At 40.7% G+C, this 15,672-nt stretch overlaps 2 protein-coding genes across 7 annotated transcripts; one reads left to right on the top strand and one right to left on the bottom strand.

The window, feature by feature from the left end:
- Positions 1-85: 85 nt before the first annotated feature.
- On the bottom strand, positions 86-7,515 carry yif1a (Yip1 interacting factor homolog A (S. cerevisiae)). Of its 5 annotated transcripts, none has more exons than XM_014212146.2 (9): positions 7,495-7,515; positions 7,015-7,057; positions 4,341-4,585; positions 3,143-3,247; positions 2,599-2,677; positions 2,430-2,487; positions 2,103-2,258; positions 1,083-1,176; positions 86-889 (listed from the first exon to the last, which is right to left on the bottom strand). In XM_014212146.2, the coding sequence occupies exons 2-9, from the start codon at positions 7,046-7,048 to the stop codon at positions 731-733; spliced, it is 930 nt and encodes a 309-aa protein (XP_014067621.1). In that variant the 5' UTR covers positions 7,049-7,057; positions 7,495-7,515; the 3' UTR covers positions 86-730.
- A 3,045-nt stretch (positions 7,516-10,560) lies between these two features.
- fosl1a (FOS like 1, AP-1 transcription factor subunit a) lies at positions 10,561-14,865 on the top strand. Of its 2 annotated transcripts, none has more exons than XM_014212300.2 (4): positions 10,561-11,020; positions 11,547-11,804; positions 13,061-13,168; positions 13,311-14,865. In XM_014212300.2, exons 1-4 carry the CDS (start codon positions 10,907-10,909, stop codon positions 13,884-13,886), a joined length of 1,056 nt encoding a protein of 351 aa, XP_014067775.1. In that variant the 5' UTR covers positions 10,561-10,906; the 3' UTR covers positions 13,887-14,865. The 2 variants fall into 2 exon arrangements, with proteins under 2 accessions (XP_014067775.1, XP_014067776.1); XM_014212301.2 differs by having other exon boundaries at positions 10,563-11,020; positions 11,550-11,804.
- The last annotated feature ends 807 nt before the right edge of the window (positions 14,866-15,672 follow it).

Consider the following 15,672-nt stretch of genomic DNA (forward strand, 5'->3'; position numbering starts at 1 on the left):
CAAATTCAAGGTCAACGATGATCAAACTGAGCAACAGACATTTTCCCCATTTAAACTTTACATTGTTAAAAAGACAGAGGCATGGTTAAAATTCAAAGCTAAATATGTTTATTTTTCTACAAAAAACATAACACTGATTGTTTTTCATACTCTATAAAGTTTAGATACATAAAGGAGGGTTTAACAGGGAAGGATAAATGGGGAAGCTAAGAGTGCACTGGTAGCACATCCTCAGAGTAGCTCAATCATTTACATTTAACCATACTGCAACATTTCTGGTAAGCCCAAATGGACAACATACACAGGAAACTTTAGAGGAAAACTGGAGTGTGGTGTGAAATGTTTCTCATAATCATATTCCAATTTCATGAATACAAAACCCTTCTTTCTCTACAAATAAGAGGGCCAAAAAGGACTCAGTTAGTAAAACACTCATGGTGAGAAAACATAAAAGCCTTCCATTTTGACAAGCGATGCGTCTTGCATACAAAAGCCTCACACTGTACAGAAGTCAAAAATAAATGTTCATTTAAAACTAACCCACAAGCTGAACACAATATACAGCTCGATATCTATTATCCCCTTTTCTCTGGCAGATGAGCTGAAAGGCAGGTAACAGTGACACTCAGAAGAACCAAATTTGTAGAAAGCATCAGTGTTTTTTTTAAAGTTTTTAATTTTTTTTAAAGTTTGATACCAAAGGACCTCCGCATCAGACCCCTATACCAGGTCACCTGACCAGATGTGAGGTGAGCCAGTAGATAATGATTGGCTGAAAGGCGGCGGTGGCCACGGTGATGTACAGGCGGAGTCTTGGTTTGGCACTTGCCCCAGCCCCCATGGAGTCATGGGAGAGAGACGACAGAATCTTCATTTTGAGAGAACGGACCTGGTGGTATGATCAAAATGCTGTTTACTCTTGGACATGAAGTTTAAATACACAAAAACGAATTAAACCATGTCAACTTGCCTACTATAATGCATAACTAGGTTATACGAAAAACTAGGTTATAACTAGGTTATACGAAAAAAAATCAGAATAATTCTTAACACACATTTCCACAGAGTTCTAAAGTACTTACAATGAAAAACATAAGAGCACACGATGACCAGGCGAGAGCCACGAAGTAACCATCACTGCCAAACAGCAGACCACCCAGCACTGTGAAAATCATCCTAAAACAAAGAAGCATCACAGTAATGTCTGCAAAATGTAACAACTTGAGGATAAAAAAGAAGAAGAAAAGTATCTCTTATAGAGTGTAGATAACATAAACCACATTTCAATCCGAGTGAAGTCATACCGTATATATACAAAATAAAAATCATTGACAGCTGTGATAGAAACAGAACGTTTCAGTAGAATTTTATAAATGCAGAGAGAATGTTCATTCGACATGGTGGGATCTTTTTGCGTCTGTAAAATTCATTATGTGAGAAATGGCGGTGGAAACACCTTTATGCACAAATATTGATATAACAGTTACATAAACTTGGATTCATACGATGATATGGTGGGTGGTCCTCTCACTATGACTCAGGAAACCATGCAGTTTTAGCCTACGGATGAAACCACTTATGAAGAACTTCACAGGGTGGTGAAAGTGTACAGTGATCTTGATGCTCATTTCCAATAAAATATTGAGGGTCTTATTCTGTTGACATGATAAATGCTTGACTGCTGTTTGACCCCCCCCATAAAAAATATCTTGCTCTTATCCATAATAATCTCATAATATAGACTAACCTACCCACGCTGTATCTGCCAGCTGTTGGCTACAGAGCACGTAAGACCAGAGTAGGCAACGTTTGCTATTTAACGGAACCATGTGTGACAAAGCCATCAGTAGAGTTGAAAATGTGACGGGAACACATTGAACTTTACATTTTTATTCGGTACATGAAAACTTGAGCAAGAAAGTACATTGTGTGTGCACTACGTCATCGCGCACTGATTTTAATCCGCAATAAGTTCGTTTGGTGTAAACACACCACTGGTGGGAAAATTCACATATTTTCTTCATGCAGATTTTGGAATATTCACATAAAAATCCATCACCAATTGGATGGAAACCTAGCTATAAATCTAATGGAGCCCTTACCCCACATATTTGTATCCACTGTAGGCAATGAGGTCAAACGTGGATAGGTCAGAGTGAACAGTGAGAAGGTAGAGACTCAACAACATGACCAAGACCTCTATAACGACCCACACCAAAGCAGTGCTGGCACACAGACCAAGGACCTCTGGACTGAACCTGCCATTGAAAAAGAGAAAATAATGAGGGGGGAGAACATTAGTTGGTTGATTCATAAACAAACCGAGAAATAGTGTCACTTAAATTAATACATTGTATCTAACACTCCAGAAATCATGTATTTGCTTGGACATGTTTGTACAGTTGTAAAGAAATAGTAGTTGATGTAACCTGTTCTGAATGCCAAGGGCCATCCCAGCAAGCAAAATGTAGGTGATGAAAGCCATTGCTGAAAAACAATACAGTAATCAAATCAATTCATTGTCTGTATTCAATCAAAAGATTGTCACTTCCATATTAAACATCTTACTGATATACCCTATCAATAAAATGTACTTACAAGGTATGTAAAGGTCAGGTGCATTCACGTCATGCCTGGGCGTGAGAGGAGTGTCTCTGTGGTAACGAACTTCCCAGTCCTATTGACATTACGACAAAATGTGAAATATATTTACACCACAACAGAGAGAAGCACAGACATATAGTTCTTACTGGACCTAACATTTATCAAGGCACAGAATGTCTAACAATTTCTCCTAATCTGAGTAGGGTAATTTGTGCAAACGTATCATGCTTGTTAATATAAAGATTGCATGTGTGCTTCATCGGTCCTTTTTACGCCTGCAACATTAGAGAAAATTCTCATTTTCTGTGTGACCACATCAACACAGTGCTAGCAGGGTGATTAAAGAGTGATTATCTTGTTTGGAGGCCCGACTATCTGATATGTACAAGAACATGAGACGAAGGAGGAATGCCAAGACTGTCTCCATGACCTTGACACACCAGTGTGTGCTACAGTGCTGTTGAGGATCATACTCTGTAGAACATCATGTGCAAGAACGTGACATGGTGCGTTTGGTGTAATAAAATGACTTGATTACCTGGTGTGTGTATGGGAACATGAGGAGCAGAAGTTTCTTCATTACATATTTGCTGTCGACGGCAAAGAAATACTTCAGCTTGTTCACAGACACGTACCTGCTGATCTGAAGAGAGATTGCACAGGTGAATTTCTTTAACTGTCATGATGATAAGTGGAATCAAAGATGGTTGGCACAGTCTCATTATTTGCCGACCAGTGCCTATACTTTTCCGACATCGGAGCCTTAATCAGCAGACGGTTCTGATTGGGAAAATCGCTGTTTGCGTTGAAAGATTTAAATCCAATTGGTAGATGCACCAGCCACTTCCAAATCAAAACATGATGTTAATGTTTGCCCATACACGCGACATTCTAATTTGTCTGTGTCTTGCCTGCGAGGCTGATTAGCTAGTGCAAACAGGTGAGAAACAGACAGTTGTACGCACAAAGCGATTTGGAGGGGGTGGTAGCATCCAACAATTGGATTTAATTATTTATTGAGCACTGCTCAGCGATGCAAACAACGATTTCCTAATCAGAATCTTCTACCAATTACGGATAAAGGCTCAGACATTGGAAAAGTGTCACCAAACAAGCACGGGTCGGCAAATAACTCGTTAAGTGGGTAAATGTTACACAGCTATTTATTATTCAACTAGGCAAGTCAATTAAGAACACATTCTTATTTACAATGACGGAACTACCCCGGCCAAACCCTAACCCGGAGGACGTTGGGCCAATTGTGTGCCGCCCTATGGGACTCCCAATCACGGCCGGTTGTGATACAGCCTGGAATCGAACCAGGGTCTGTAGTTACACCTCTAGCACTGAGATGCAGTGCCTTTGACCGCTGCGCCACTCGAGAGCCAAGCTAGACAAGGGTTCCACTGTAGTCTAGGAAATGGGCTAAGTCTCATCCAGGCTTCTAAGGAAGTAACTATGGAAGAGGTGAACAGTAGGCTCCCTCAGGCACAAACTGAGTCAAGTAATAGACGCAGACCAGCTCTATAGCTCATGTGGCTACCTCATGCACAGCTTTACCCTAACCATCCTATCTGGCTGAAGTCCATTAATAAAACCTCACCTGTGGATCGGAAAGGATGCACAGGTGAATGCAACACACCAGCAGCAACGCTAGTCTATTTAACTCTACATTTGCTGGAACGTGGCCATCACCCTAATGAAAATGAGACCAGTCTGTAGTGTGATTCTCTCACCTCCTTGTTGACAATATCCTTTCCCTGGTTGGCCAGGGAAGAGCCATATATCATGGCTGCACTGGCCATTGGGTCAGCAAACAGGTTGTTGACCCCAGCACCCCCTGGCCCTCCAGCTGGAGCCCCTCCCATGTTGTAGCCAGGGGTGTAGAAACCCTGACTGTTCATTGGTGGCGCTGCCGAACTGGTATCGTCAAAGAGGAGAGGGTCCCCGGCGGGGGGAGCTGCACGGGCTCTTGGCTTTGCTACAGAGGGACAAATGGGAATGAGGATAGGGTAGTGTGTAAGATACGGAAGTGTGGGAGACTAGGGTAGTGTGTAAGATTTGGCCAAAACAGCCAAATACTCCATCTAAACATGAATCGATTCTCAATTGAGGTACAGTTCTAGAAACATAAAGCATCAAAATAATTTCAGAAATGATACACTTACTGTACACTTAACACAGTTGCAGCCGACAATTTTTTAGGGACAACACTTTCTGGCATCCATCTTTTACATTTACATTTTAGTCATTTAGCAGATGCTCTTATCCAGAGCGACTTACAGTAGTGAATGCATACATTTCATTTTTTTTTGTACTGGCCCCCCGTGGGAATCGAACCCACAACCATGGCGTTGCAAACACCATGCTCTACCAACTGAGCCACAGGGATCTTCACAAAAGTGTTCGGAAACGCAGTTAACTATTTAGCACAAGGAGTCAATGGTCTCCTGTGTTTTCCATAAACTAGCCCTGTATGGGAATATGGCCATGTGGGAACCCCTAACCCCATTAAAAAAGTATGTAGTAATTTAACCTTTTTTATTTCGCGCTGACATGAAAGATATGTTCCTTATGTTTCCAAAAATGTAACGCAAGCAATGTGCTTCAGTGTTTGGAGAAAGTATCGGGGCTCTTAACAAAAACCAGTATTTGTGCATTAGAGACCTCTCGAACAACTAGAAAGTTCAGATTCAAACTCCCATTCACCAGCTCTGCAAGCGTTATAATGTACATTATAATTTAGAACTTTTTTGGAAATATATACCAACCGTAGCAGAAGTAAATGAAGATAGTTACTTAGCAAAACTCGACATTTGATTATCAACTAAAGTATTTTTACATTACAATGCTTGCAGAATTGGTGAAAGGGAGTTTGAGTCTGAGCTTTCTGTGCATTAGAGGTCTAACATGCTGACCACACCGCTTGCATTACGTGCGTGAGGACTGCAAAATAAATGTACACATACACGTTATTCAATCATTTCATCCAAACTGCTTGCGAGCGTCTGCGTAGCCAGGGGCTGCAAGTCCCACCTCTCCCATCTCCTCATTAGATTTTAGGATCATATACCGACGTGGGTGATTGAAAGATGAACTGAGGTCCACACTCCAGTCGGTGGTGGTAATGCATCTTAAAGTTGTTTGCCAACCGCCGTATAAGAATCCATAAAGAAGAAGACTGAAGGAGGAGAGATTACTAGAAACTAACTAGGTTTACCTTTTTATCTGTGGACTAATTGTCAGAGTAGAGGACCTTGTGCATTTCAGGTAAAATAATAACCCAATGTTTATATCCAAAGACAAATTAGCTAGCAACAACAAGCTAGCTAGCTAAATTGCCATGAATGTTTCATGCATTTCAACCCGTCTCCAAATTAATATAGTTGGTTCAGAGTTCTTTTTGATATTTCAACCTGTGGGTCCTGGTCACATCTGTTGTGGATGGACAAAATCAACATGCCGTGCCCAGTCTAGTCAGCATGTAACGCACAGATTCTGGTTCAGTTAGTCTATGAATGGGCTAGGGTGAAGTATGACAATACATAACAGTTAAGGCAATTATGGGTGACAATATGAGTATCAAACCTGTAACTACAAACAATATTCATGCCATGCGGGATGCAATGATAGCCTCAGGCTTTGATCACATTGATAGCTTCATTACATAAAATAGTATGCAGCATTATATTTATTTAACCTTAACTTAGTCAGTTAAGAACAAATTCTTATTTTACAATGATGGCCTACAATGGCCAAACCCTCCTCTCACCAAGACAACTTTGCGTCAATTGCACACTGCCCTATGGGACTCCAGAGTACGGCTGGTTGTGATACAGCCCCGGATCGAACCTGGGTCTGTAGTGACGCCTCTAGCAATGAGATGCAGTGTCATAGAACACTGCGCCACTCGGGAGCCCTAATCTGGATGTGTCCAACAAAAGCTCAATGCCTTGATCACACCGATAGTGTTGTTGTACAAAATACTAAACATCATCATCTGGTTATGTGCGCAACAAAAGTTCAACATTCCCTTTCTGCTACAATATATGTCAAGCCATCAAAGTATAAAGCTTGACGCATACTTTCGACTGCTCTTTTGGTGTTCGAAGAGTTTTTGCGCAATATAATATGCAGCATCATCTGGATATGTATGCAACAAAAAGTTAAACATTCACCTTCTACTACCATTTCTGTCAAGCAGTCTACGTATATAGTTTGACGCATACGTTCGATAAATCTAACGTATGTACCACACAGAACGCACTGCAAAGCAAACGCAGCGTTCCATTGGAAATTAATGTACCAAAACGCAAAACACAGTCAGTGTGTTCGAAGCGTTACCTAACTCTAGCAAGATACATGATCAGTTAACTGTAGCAGATAGATAACATGTAGCTAGTTACTTACCACTTGCTCGGTAGCCATGATGTGGAAGGTCCATTGTAAACACCTGTTTAAAAATAGAAACACAATGTTTGGGTTTGATAACGTGCTGCAACGCAATTTTATATACGTTGCTGGATATTCGCACCCAGAAGTTAGTTAGCTAGTTATGTTTCAATGTTGGCTAGTAGTACGTAGCTAGCTAACGTTAATAAGCAGTTTTTTTCGTCGTTAACGTTACTCTTGGCTGCTAGTCTGGGGCTAGCTACTGAATGCTAACTGAAAAGCTGGTAAGGTTTTGCCACCATTTCTGTGTGAACACAATTGACATTTAATTAAACCAGAATAACATATTTCAATGTACAAGAGTGTTTATAAAAAAAAAACATATCCATAACTCTATGACCTACTCATGGAATACAATATTCACTATTTAAAAAGCCAAACGGTACATCTACCTACGTGTCCTATGGTGCTTCCTAGAACCCGCCTCTTTTACTTTACCTTAGCTATTAATGGTCGACTTCTGTGCCTGCGTGGCAGCGTGGATAAGCAAAATACTTCTATTGGTCCAAAATAAAGAGTCAGCCTGTGCACTGATTGGTTTTCCGGGATATCAGTCTTCGCTAATCATTAAACCAAAGACAGTACAGTAGGAAACTCTGAGCTAGGCATGGGGTGTATTCATTACGTCGATTCTGTTGCAAAACGTTTCGTCGGTTGCAAAATCTGTTGAAAAACGTTTTACATCAGAAACCGTTTACTTCAAACGGAAATCCTTGCTGTTCTTTGGATAAAGAGATGGATTGGCATCGAGTTATGGCTAGCTATAGTTTTATAGAAGGTAGCCCATGATGTCTTCTGAAACAGTGACTCATGGTGACTAATTGTAAACTTGTAAATGTAAAAAGTGACAAAAGAGATAAAGTTATTACTTGTTTAAAACAGCAAAGATTTCTGTTTGGAATAAACGGTTTCTGTTGCAAAACGTTTTAGCAGCAGATTTTGCAACAAACAAAACGTTTATCAACAGATTCAGCGTAATGAATACACCTTCAGCCTAGGTTGAAGGAACTGATGAATATGTAATGAACATTTCATGATTCACGAAGACTGACATCACTGAGGACCTGAAATAGTCTCACCATACCAACACCAACACTGGTATCAAATATATCAAACACATGGTTTCCATGTGTTTAATGCCATTCCATTTGCTCAGTTCCAGACAATATTATGAGCCGGCCTCCTCTCAGCAGCCTCCTGTTATATATTTATATTCCGAACTCTGACATTGCTCTTTCTGATATTTCTTAATTCCTTTATTTTTATTTTTTGAATTTGTGTGTATGGTTTTATATTGTTAGGTATTACTGCACTGTTGGAGCTACAAACAATAATTTCGCTGCACCTGCAATAACATCTGCAAAATGTTATTGCATTGTTGACTCCAATGCTTCCCACAGTTGTGTCAAGTTGGCTGGATGTCCTTTGGGTGGTGGACCATTCTTGATACACACTGGAAACTGTTGAGCATGAAAAACCCAGCAACATTGCAGTTCCTGAAACAAATCGCTGTGCCTGGCCCCTACTACCATACCCCATTCAAAGGCACTTAAATATTTTGTCTTGGCTGTTCACCCTCTGAATGGCACACTGTTGAGTGTTGAGCATGAAAAACCCAGCAACATTGCAGTTCCTGAAACAAATCGCTGTGCATGGCACCTACTACCATACCCCATTCAAAGGCACTTAAATATTTTGTCTTGCCTGTTCACCCTCTGAATGGCGCACAAACACAATCCATGTCTTAATTGTCTCAAGGCTTAAAAATCCTTCTTTAATGAAGTGGATTTAACAGGTGACATTAATAAGGGAGCATAGCTTTCACCTAGATAATATGGCATATAATAAATATAAGGATTACGAGAATGGGTGTGTAAGTGGTGGGTGTGCATGGTTGTACTATGCGTACTGTACCTGCATGTACATGTAGTCTACGCCTGTGATGCATTAATGATGCCTCTCTGAGCCAATTGGTGTGGAAAAAAAAGATACAGCCTGGCCTGCCAGCATGTTGCGGCATGTCATAGAGAGACAGAAAGGGTGTGTCATCACGGCATTCCAGAGGCATGAAGTCATCTTCACCTCCCCCTATACTCTCCTTCAACACTAAACCACGTGATAAGATGTCACATCCTTATGGTTACACCACAGAGAGAGAGGAGCACATGTCTCCCCATTGAAATAGAGAAATAATACAGGCAAAGTACACTTTTAAAGAAGTAGGTGGCAGTAGTAATTCGGTCACTGTGACGCATAAATCACAAATGCCATGCTGAAGGGAACATCTTTCAACTTCACTCATGGCTGTAATCTCATTATGATGGTGGCAGTGGCGGTTCTAGACCATTTCAACTGGGGGGGCCAAGCTGGGGCCAGTTGTACTGTTAGAGGGGCCAGTTACATTTGATGTTATTGTTGTCATATCGTTTTCTTCACTGCATTGCAGGCATTAGTTATGTAAAAATTATTTCATACTCCACATTTAGGGGGGCCACAAGGGGGTCCAAAATTGTTGTCACAGGGGCATTGCCCCCGACCCGCTAGTGGATGGTGGTGGTTAAAACAACACTACGAGCAAAATGCTTCAAATGATAAAGATGCTGATACAACAGTCGTGATTCACTGTATCTTCAATACGTATCAATTTATCCTAATTAATGTTACTAATAGTTTTAGCCTTATTTTGAACACAATGAAATCAAATTTGACTCTATATCCTAACAGACAACCTGGTATAAGGTGCAATTGGATTCTACAGTAGCCTATTCGTTTATTCACAACAGATGAGTCAACCATGTCGGGAACTCAAGCCCAATCGATCCATAAGGGAGAGCAGGGACTGCAGCTGTTTAGCGGCATCTCAGCCACTACTGTTGAAACGGCGGTACATTTAGGATTTTAGCATTTTTATTGAAGCTTTTGATGGTAGACTACATAGAAACCGCCGGCTACTGGCAAAGTTGAAACGGTGAAATAATTCATCAACATAGTGTCATTCGGTTGACTCACCTCCTACAGTCAGAGTTCCCTTGATTGATGTGGTCTGGAGAAGAAACTGTACCCAAACTAAGCGCCAAACCTCAATACATTTTGTTATTTCACTAATTGTTAACACACAGTCTAATAATTTAAATAGCGTACTTAGCTTATCAAATAGCCACATTTCTTACAATTATTATATTATTATTAAATAAATAATAGGATACAACTAACACCATAATGAATAACAATACTGCATTCTTATAGACAGAAGGCTATGTTCCTGTGATATGATTCACTTTCATAAAACACGATTGGATAGATTCTTTAAAAAGTTGTATGGTAAAAATGAATATGAGTGCGAGCATGGGGCATAAACTTGTAGAATTCAAAGAGAGCATGCTTTCCGCTCCTGTCAATGGAGGAATCCCAGGAACATTCTCTGGAGGAAACTCACCATATATGGTTACATACGTCATCCGCACGTGGTCAGTTACAAGTCAAAAACCAAGACACCACCACTTCCAGTAAATTGGGAGGGGCGTAAAGTAACTATAGAATCGGTTTGGGCGTTTATAATTCCACGAGCACTCAATACCGTTCAGTCCAACTGGAATGATCAATACGTAAGAAGTAATTCAAATGAATTTGGGAGAATTTAGTCATACATAAGAACAATATTTTAATTCGCAGTTTTCTTATTCCCCTTTCTTTTTGGATCCTACCAACATCCCGCAATAAGGAGGGTTTGCCCCACGTTTGAATAGTGAACCTGACACTTTCCCTGAGCATTTAATCGCTTGCTCCTCATAAAACTCCTCAGGATTACTTTGTACTCATCGTGAATCGGGATAACAGTTTACAATCAAAGATGTACCGAAACTTTGGGAACTTGGGCCGAGGAGGCAGCGACTCTGGGTCCACCAACACCGGATCGAGTGCTGTATCCCAGGGCACCAGCACCTCAACTTCTCAACAAGATCAGGTAGGCACACATATTGGTCTATGTTGATAAACATGAGTAAAAGTAATACATAATAATTTGTGTAAAGTCCCCCCCCCTCAATAATGATGATATTGCTTAATCATATCAATTGCAGAATGTAGTAATAATAGGGAATTAATGGCATAATATTGACATATAAATGCAGTAGGCTCATAATTGTATTATAGCCATGGTGCAGTTTGATTACCATTGTCTGATGAATTGATACACATTATGGATTTAAAATTATATTTTCAATGCTCACCGTCTTTGTCAAGATTGCTGCCTTTACATCCGGATGCACACCTATGTCCATGTCAAATGCATGGATAGCATGTTTTATTTATTTTATTTAACCTTTATTTAACTATTGCCCATGTCCATTGCCCATGACAAATATCTGGTTCAAAAGAATGACTTTGATGTAAATCACTTTGTTTGTTAGTTTACCCATCATGTCCTTACTCTAACCTCCTCCTCCTCTCTTTCTCTCTCTCTCTGTCTCTCTCTCTCGCTTTCCCTTAAGAAGTTCACTGTGGCAGGTGGCAGCCAGTTTGTCCCCAGTCTCAATGCCATCACTTCCAACCAAGACCTCCAGTGGTTGGTCCAGCCCTCCTTCATTGGTCCACCTGGCCCCTCGCGGCCTCCACGTCCTCTTTACTCACCTGCAGCAGGGATGAGGTCCTTCAACCCTTCACCTTCCCAACCACACCTCTACAGACCAGGGGTCATAAGGGCAGTGGCAAGATCCGGGAGCACAACCAGACGCAGGAACGATGAACATGTAAGAATATGTGTGGTCTTTAGCCAGCAGGGTGTAATACAATGTAATTGACTTTCAGCATCAATCAAAATGTAGATAGGCATTGTGCCAGAATGTGGGTGGATATCTGACCAAAATGCACATGAAATGTAAGGTCACGTAACACAACATAGACCTACATTTAGATTTCAAAGAAGTGCTTGTCTTTGAAGAGGAACAGTTTTTAGTAGTCCCTTTTCCATGTAGTTGTTGTCTTATTAATAGGGCTACACTGTATAAAGATACTACTGCAAGGCTTAGAATTAGAGTGCTCCGGTGGGACTGAGAGGGCCAGGGAATAGGGCAACTGGAGACTTCAGAGGTGTGGAGACAGACGGTTGAGTCAGTGCGTCAGTCTTGTGTAATATCCTGTAGTGTGTGTGACTGTTTTATACGTCTGACATGGCAGTGAGACTTCACCACACACCCGTCTTGTCTGATAGGTTGAAAACAAAATTACAGAAACAAATATTCCTGAGTGCTATCTTTTGAATGGGATAGATTTCTGCGAAGATGTGGAAATTCCAAATGATGCAGAGGTCAATCAAGCATTTGTTTTGGTTGACAACTATGTACTTTGGAACAGCTATGTACAATGACCTGTTTCATCATTGTTTGAGATACGCCACTCGTTTGGTGTTAGTGTGACATTGGCTAAGTGCTAGAAAGGATGAGAGCTTTTATCAACCTGTTCGAGCCAAAATGTATCTGACACGAGCAGGTTCACAAAATGTAAGATGGCAAGACATCAAGTAGTTAAACTACTAGTAGGTTTTGTTTTCCATGAGAGTAGATTATTTTCATATCTGTTGGCTTTGTTACACTTTCAGAATGTGTGGTTGAGTGAGATGAAATCTGATGAGACAGGAAATGGGCTATCATGTGATTCACTGGGGCAAGTCATATGACTCATACCTGAGTCACAATTGGGGTCTGAGTGACTCATCACAATACAAGGCGGGAGAAATTGGATGAACAGAGACAGAACTGACAATGTTAAATGAAATTGGAGAAAGGGTGTAACAAAATGTCAAAAGGCTCTGATGTTACGAAATTAAGGGCCATCTTGAAAGTTTGAATATAGTGACTCAGTTCATACACAAGGTGGTAGTATTTCACCACTCAACACATTTTACAGCTATTCAGTCCAGTCCCCTTTATACAATTGAGTTGTAAAACGTATTCTAATTTTTTTCAGTCATAACTCTGCCTCGTCAAATGTCTTTCTCTCGCTTTAGTTGTCCCCAGAGGAGTTGGAGAGACGCAGAATAAGGAGGGAGCGGAACAAACAGGCAGCTGCCAAGTGTCGTAACCGTCGACGGGAGCTGACAGACACGCTGCAAATCGTAAGTTTAATTTTATTTCAGGAGGGCAATGAACGTATATCTTTAAAGTTTGTAAATCATCAACTACTGGATTTCTCGACCAATTGAAAAATAGATTGACAATACAACCCTAACCTTTTATATTTAATTTCCCCTCTCTTAGGAGACGGACGAGTTGGAAGGTAAAAAGTCCTGTCTGCAGAAAGAGATTGCTGAACTACAGAAGGAGAAAGAAAAGCTAGAGTTGGTTCTAGAGGCCCACCGCCCCATTTGCAAGATCCACGACTCTGACTCGGATTCTGACCAGAGCTCAGAGCTTCCCTCATTGGGAGGTATCAAAATTGAGCCTGAGCTTCCTGACCTACCAGGGAGCTCAGCAAAGAGCCAATCAAGGATAGAGAAGCCCAAACCCAAAATTACTATCCCGGTCCGTCCTGTGACCTCCTCTGCCTCTGCTGTCCCCATGGAATCTGAGTCCCTTCACACCCCAATTCTTATTTCTACTCCATCTCTTACTCCTTTCACGGCTAGTCTGGTCTTCAGTTATCCCTCTGGCTCTCTAGACTCCAGTTCCACTATTTCATCCCAGGCTCTACCGACTCTGTCATCTTCCTCTCAACATGGTGTGGCTCAGCAGTCTCGAAACCCCCAGCCCTGTAGTATTGCCCATCGCCGTAGCAGCAGCAGTGGGGACCAATCAGATCACTCCCTAAACTCCCCTACCATCATCACACTGTGATTTAACTGGCTTCCTTGGTGGGAAAGACTGAGTGACAACACTGACAGTTATGAAGATGATGACAATTATGACATAGGTGACTTTAATAACGACAGTAATTATATGCTAAATGCAGCTGGTCTACTTCATTTCCTCTATGCCTACACTTTCCAAATAGCCCCTACACACTAAATGCACTCTAAATGCACACAAAAGCTAACATACTGATTCTCACAAAAAGCATTATGGTGATGCGAATGACTGATATTTAAAGGGTTGAATTGTTACACTTTTTTTGTTTTCACTGATGCATATAACTTCTGACAACCTATATTTGTTATGATCAAAACCCAAGATGTAGAACTGTGCAAATGTGCAAACAAAAATGCATTAACTCGGTGCACTTTGGCAATAATGGTGATATTTAAGCAATAAGGTTCGAGGGGGTGTGGTATATGACCAATATACCACAAATACCTGAGGTGCCTTATTGCTATTATAAACTGGTTACCAATTTAATTAGAGCAGTAAAAATAAATGTTTGTTATACCTGTGGTATATGGTCTGATATACCATGGTTTTCAGCCAATCAGCATTCAGGGCTCGAACCACTCAGTTTGTAATGTAGGAACCACATCATGGTAGTGCATAGTAATAAACACGGTGGGTTTGTTTGAGGATAAATATATGTGCATGCCAGGTAAACTTTCATGTGAGCTAGCTACCTTTTATATAAAAGATGCATACATCTACTTCTCATATTGTAAGTTTAGTACAATATAATTTATTTAATTTATGAAAAACTGCATTATTTGGGTAAAATTTGAAAGACAACTAAGGCAGGAACATGTGAGTAAATATAGACATGTATTTATTGAGTGTAGTATATTTTTGTATAATGTGTCTCTTTTGACTGATCCGTGGGCAGTGCAGTGGGCTGTGCCTTCACTTTAATGCGTTCATAGAAAACAGTACAATAAAGACATTTTTTTTAAAGACATCATTATGTGTATCTGGTGATAAGTATGTTTGATTATGCTCATGTGATATCGGCATCAGTATGTCAAAAAGTTCAATCAAATTCTACGCTTTAAAATATCAGTATGAAAGGGGTAAAAAGAAGACTAAATGCATCCTTAGTGTTAAACCCATTAGTTAGTTAGTCCATTTTGAATACGTCCCGTTTCCTGCTTAATGTTGCTGCATAGCAACATTACGTAAGGGGGTAATGGATGCTGGGGAGGAAAGGGAGGGGAAAGCTGGCCATTACCACTCTGCTTCCTCTCTGGAAAGAATTGTATAACTGACTTCAATACAAACAGATACAAATAACACATTAATGTTTCAGATGCGCTGAATAAGAAAGATAAGAAGAAAATGAGGTCACAGTGGGACATCTGGGTTTTTGATTGAATGGGACGTCATGTTTTAGATTCTTTTGGCCTGGCAGAGGACAAAACGTAGATCAGAATGAGAGTCTGGTAAATGGAGATCTATTGGCCACGACCCTGATTCCTGAACACAGAGTTCTGATGTTACTGTACTTCTCGCAAATGAAGTGACTCACTCACTCACAGGAGGCCCAGAGCGCATATGATAGCAATATTAATAAAAAGGAGATTTAGGAGAGACAGAGAGCCTATGTGTGCTCCTCTCTGTAAAATGAGCTCTCTGTGTATCACTAAGTGGGTTAAAGCATTACCGTCCACTGCGCAAACATAGGTCCAAAAATAAAACTGAGAAATATCCACAACGCCAGGCTGTATGACATGGACAGGAACATCAGTCACCTGCAGTCTGGGACAAA

Source organism: Salmo salar, chromosome ssa09, assembly GCF_905237065.1.
Source record: "Salmo salar chromosome ssa09, Ssal_v3.1, whole genome shotgun sequence".
NCBI lineage: Eukaryota > Metazoa > Chordata > Actinopteri > Salmoniformes > Salmonidae > Salmo > Salmo salar.

Bases quoted from the DNA above. Each gene is read 5' to 3' on its own strand.
- yif1a (XM_014212146.2), bottom strand. From the start codon at position 7,048: ATGGACCTTCCACATCATGGCTACCGAGCAAGTG. The intron at 4,586-7,014 runs GTAAGTAACTAG...GTCCCTCTGTAG, and splicing joins TCATGGCTACCGAGCAAGTG to CAAAGCCAAGAGCCCGTGCA. The intron at 890-1,082 runs GTAAGTACTTTA...TCATACCACCAG, and splicing joins GTGCTCTTATGTTTTTCATT to GTCCGTTCTCTCAAAATGAA.
- fosl1a (XM_014212300.2), top strand. From the start codon at position 10,907: ATGTACCGAAACTTTGGGAACTTGGGCCGAGGAGGCAGCGACTCTGGG. The intron at 11,021-11,546 runs GTAGGCACACAT...CTTTCCCTTAAG, and splicing joins CAACTTCTCAACAAGATCAG to AAGTTCACTGTGGCAGGTGG. The intron at 11,805-13,060 runs GTAAGAATATGT...CTCTCGCTTTAG, and splicing joins GACGCAGGAACGATGAACAT to TTGTCCCCAGAGGAGTTGGA.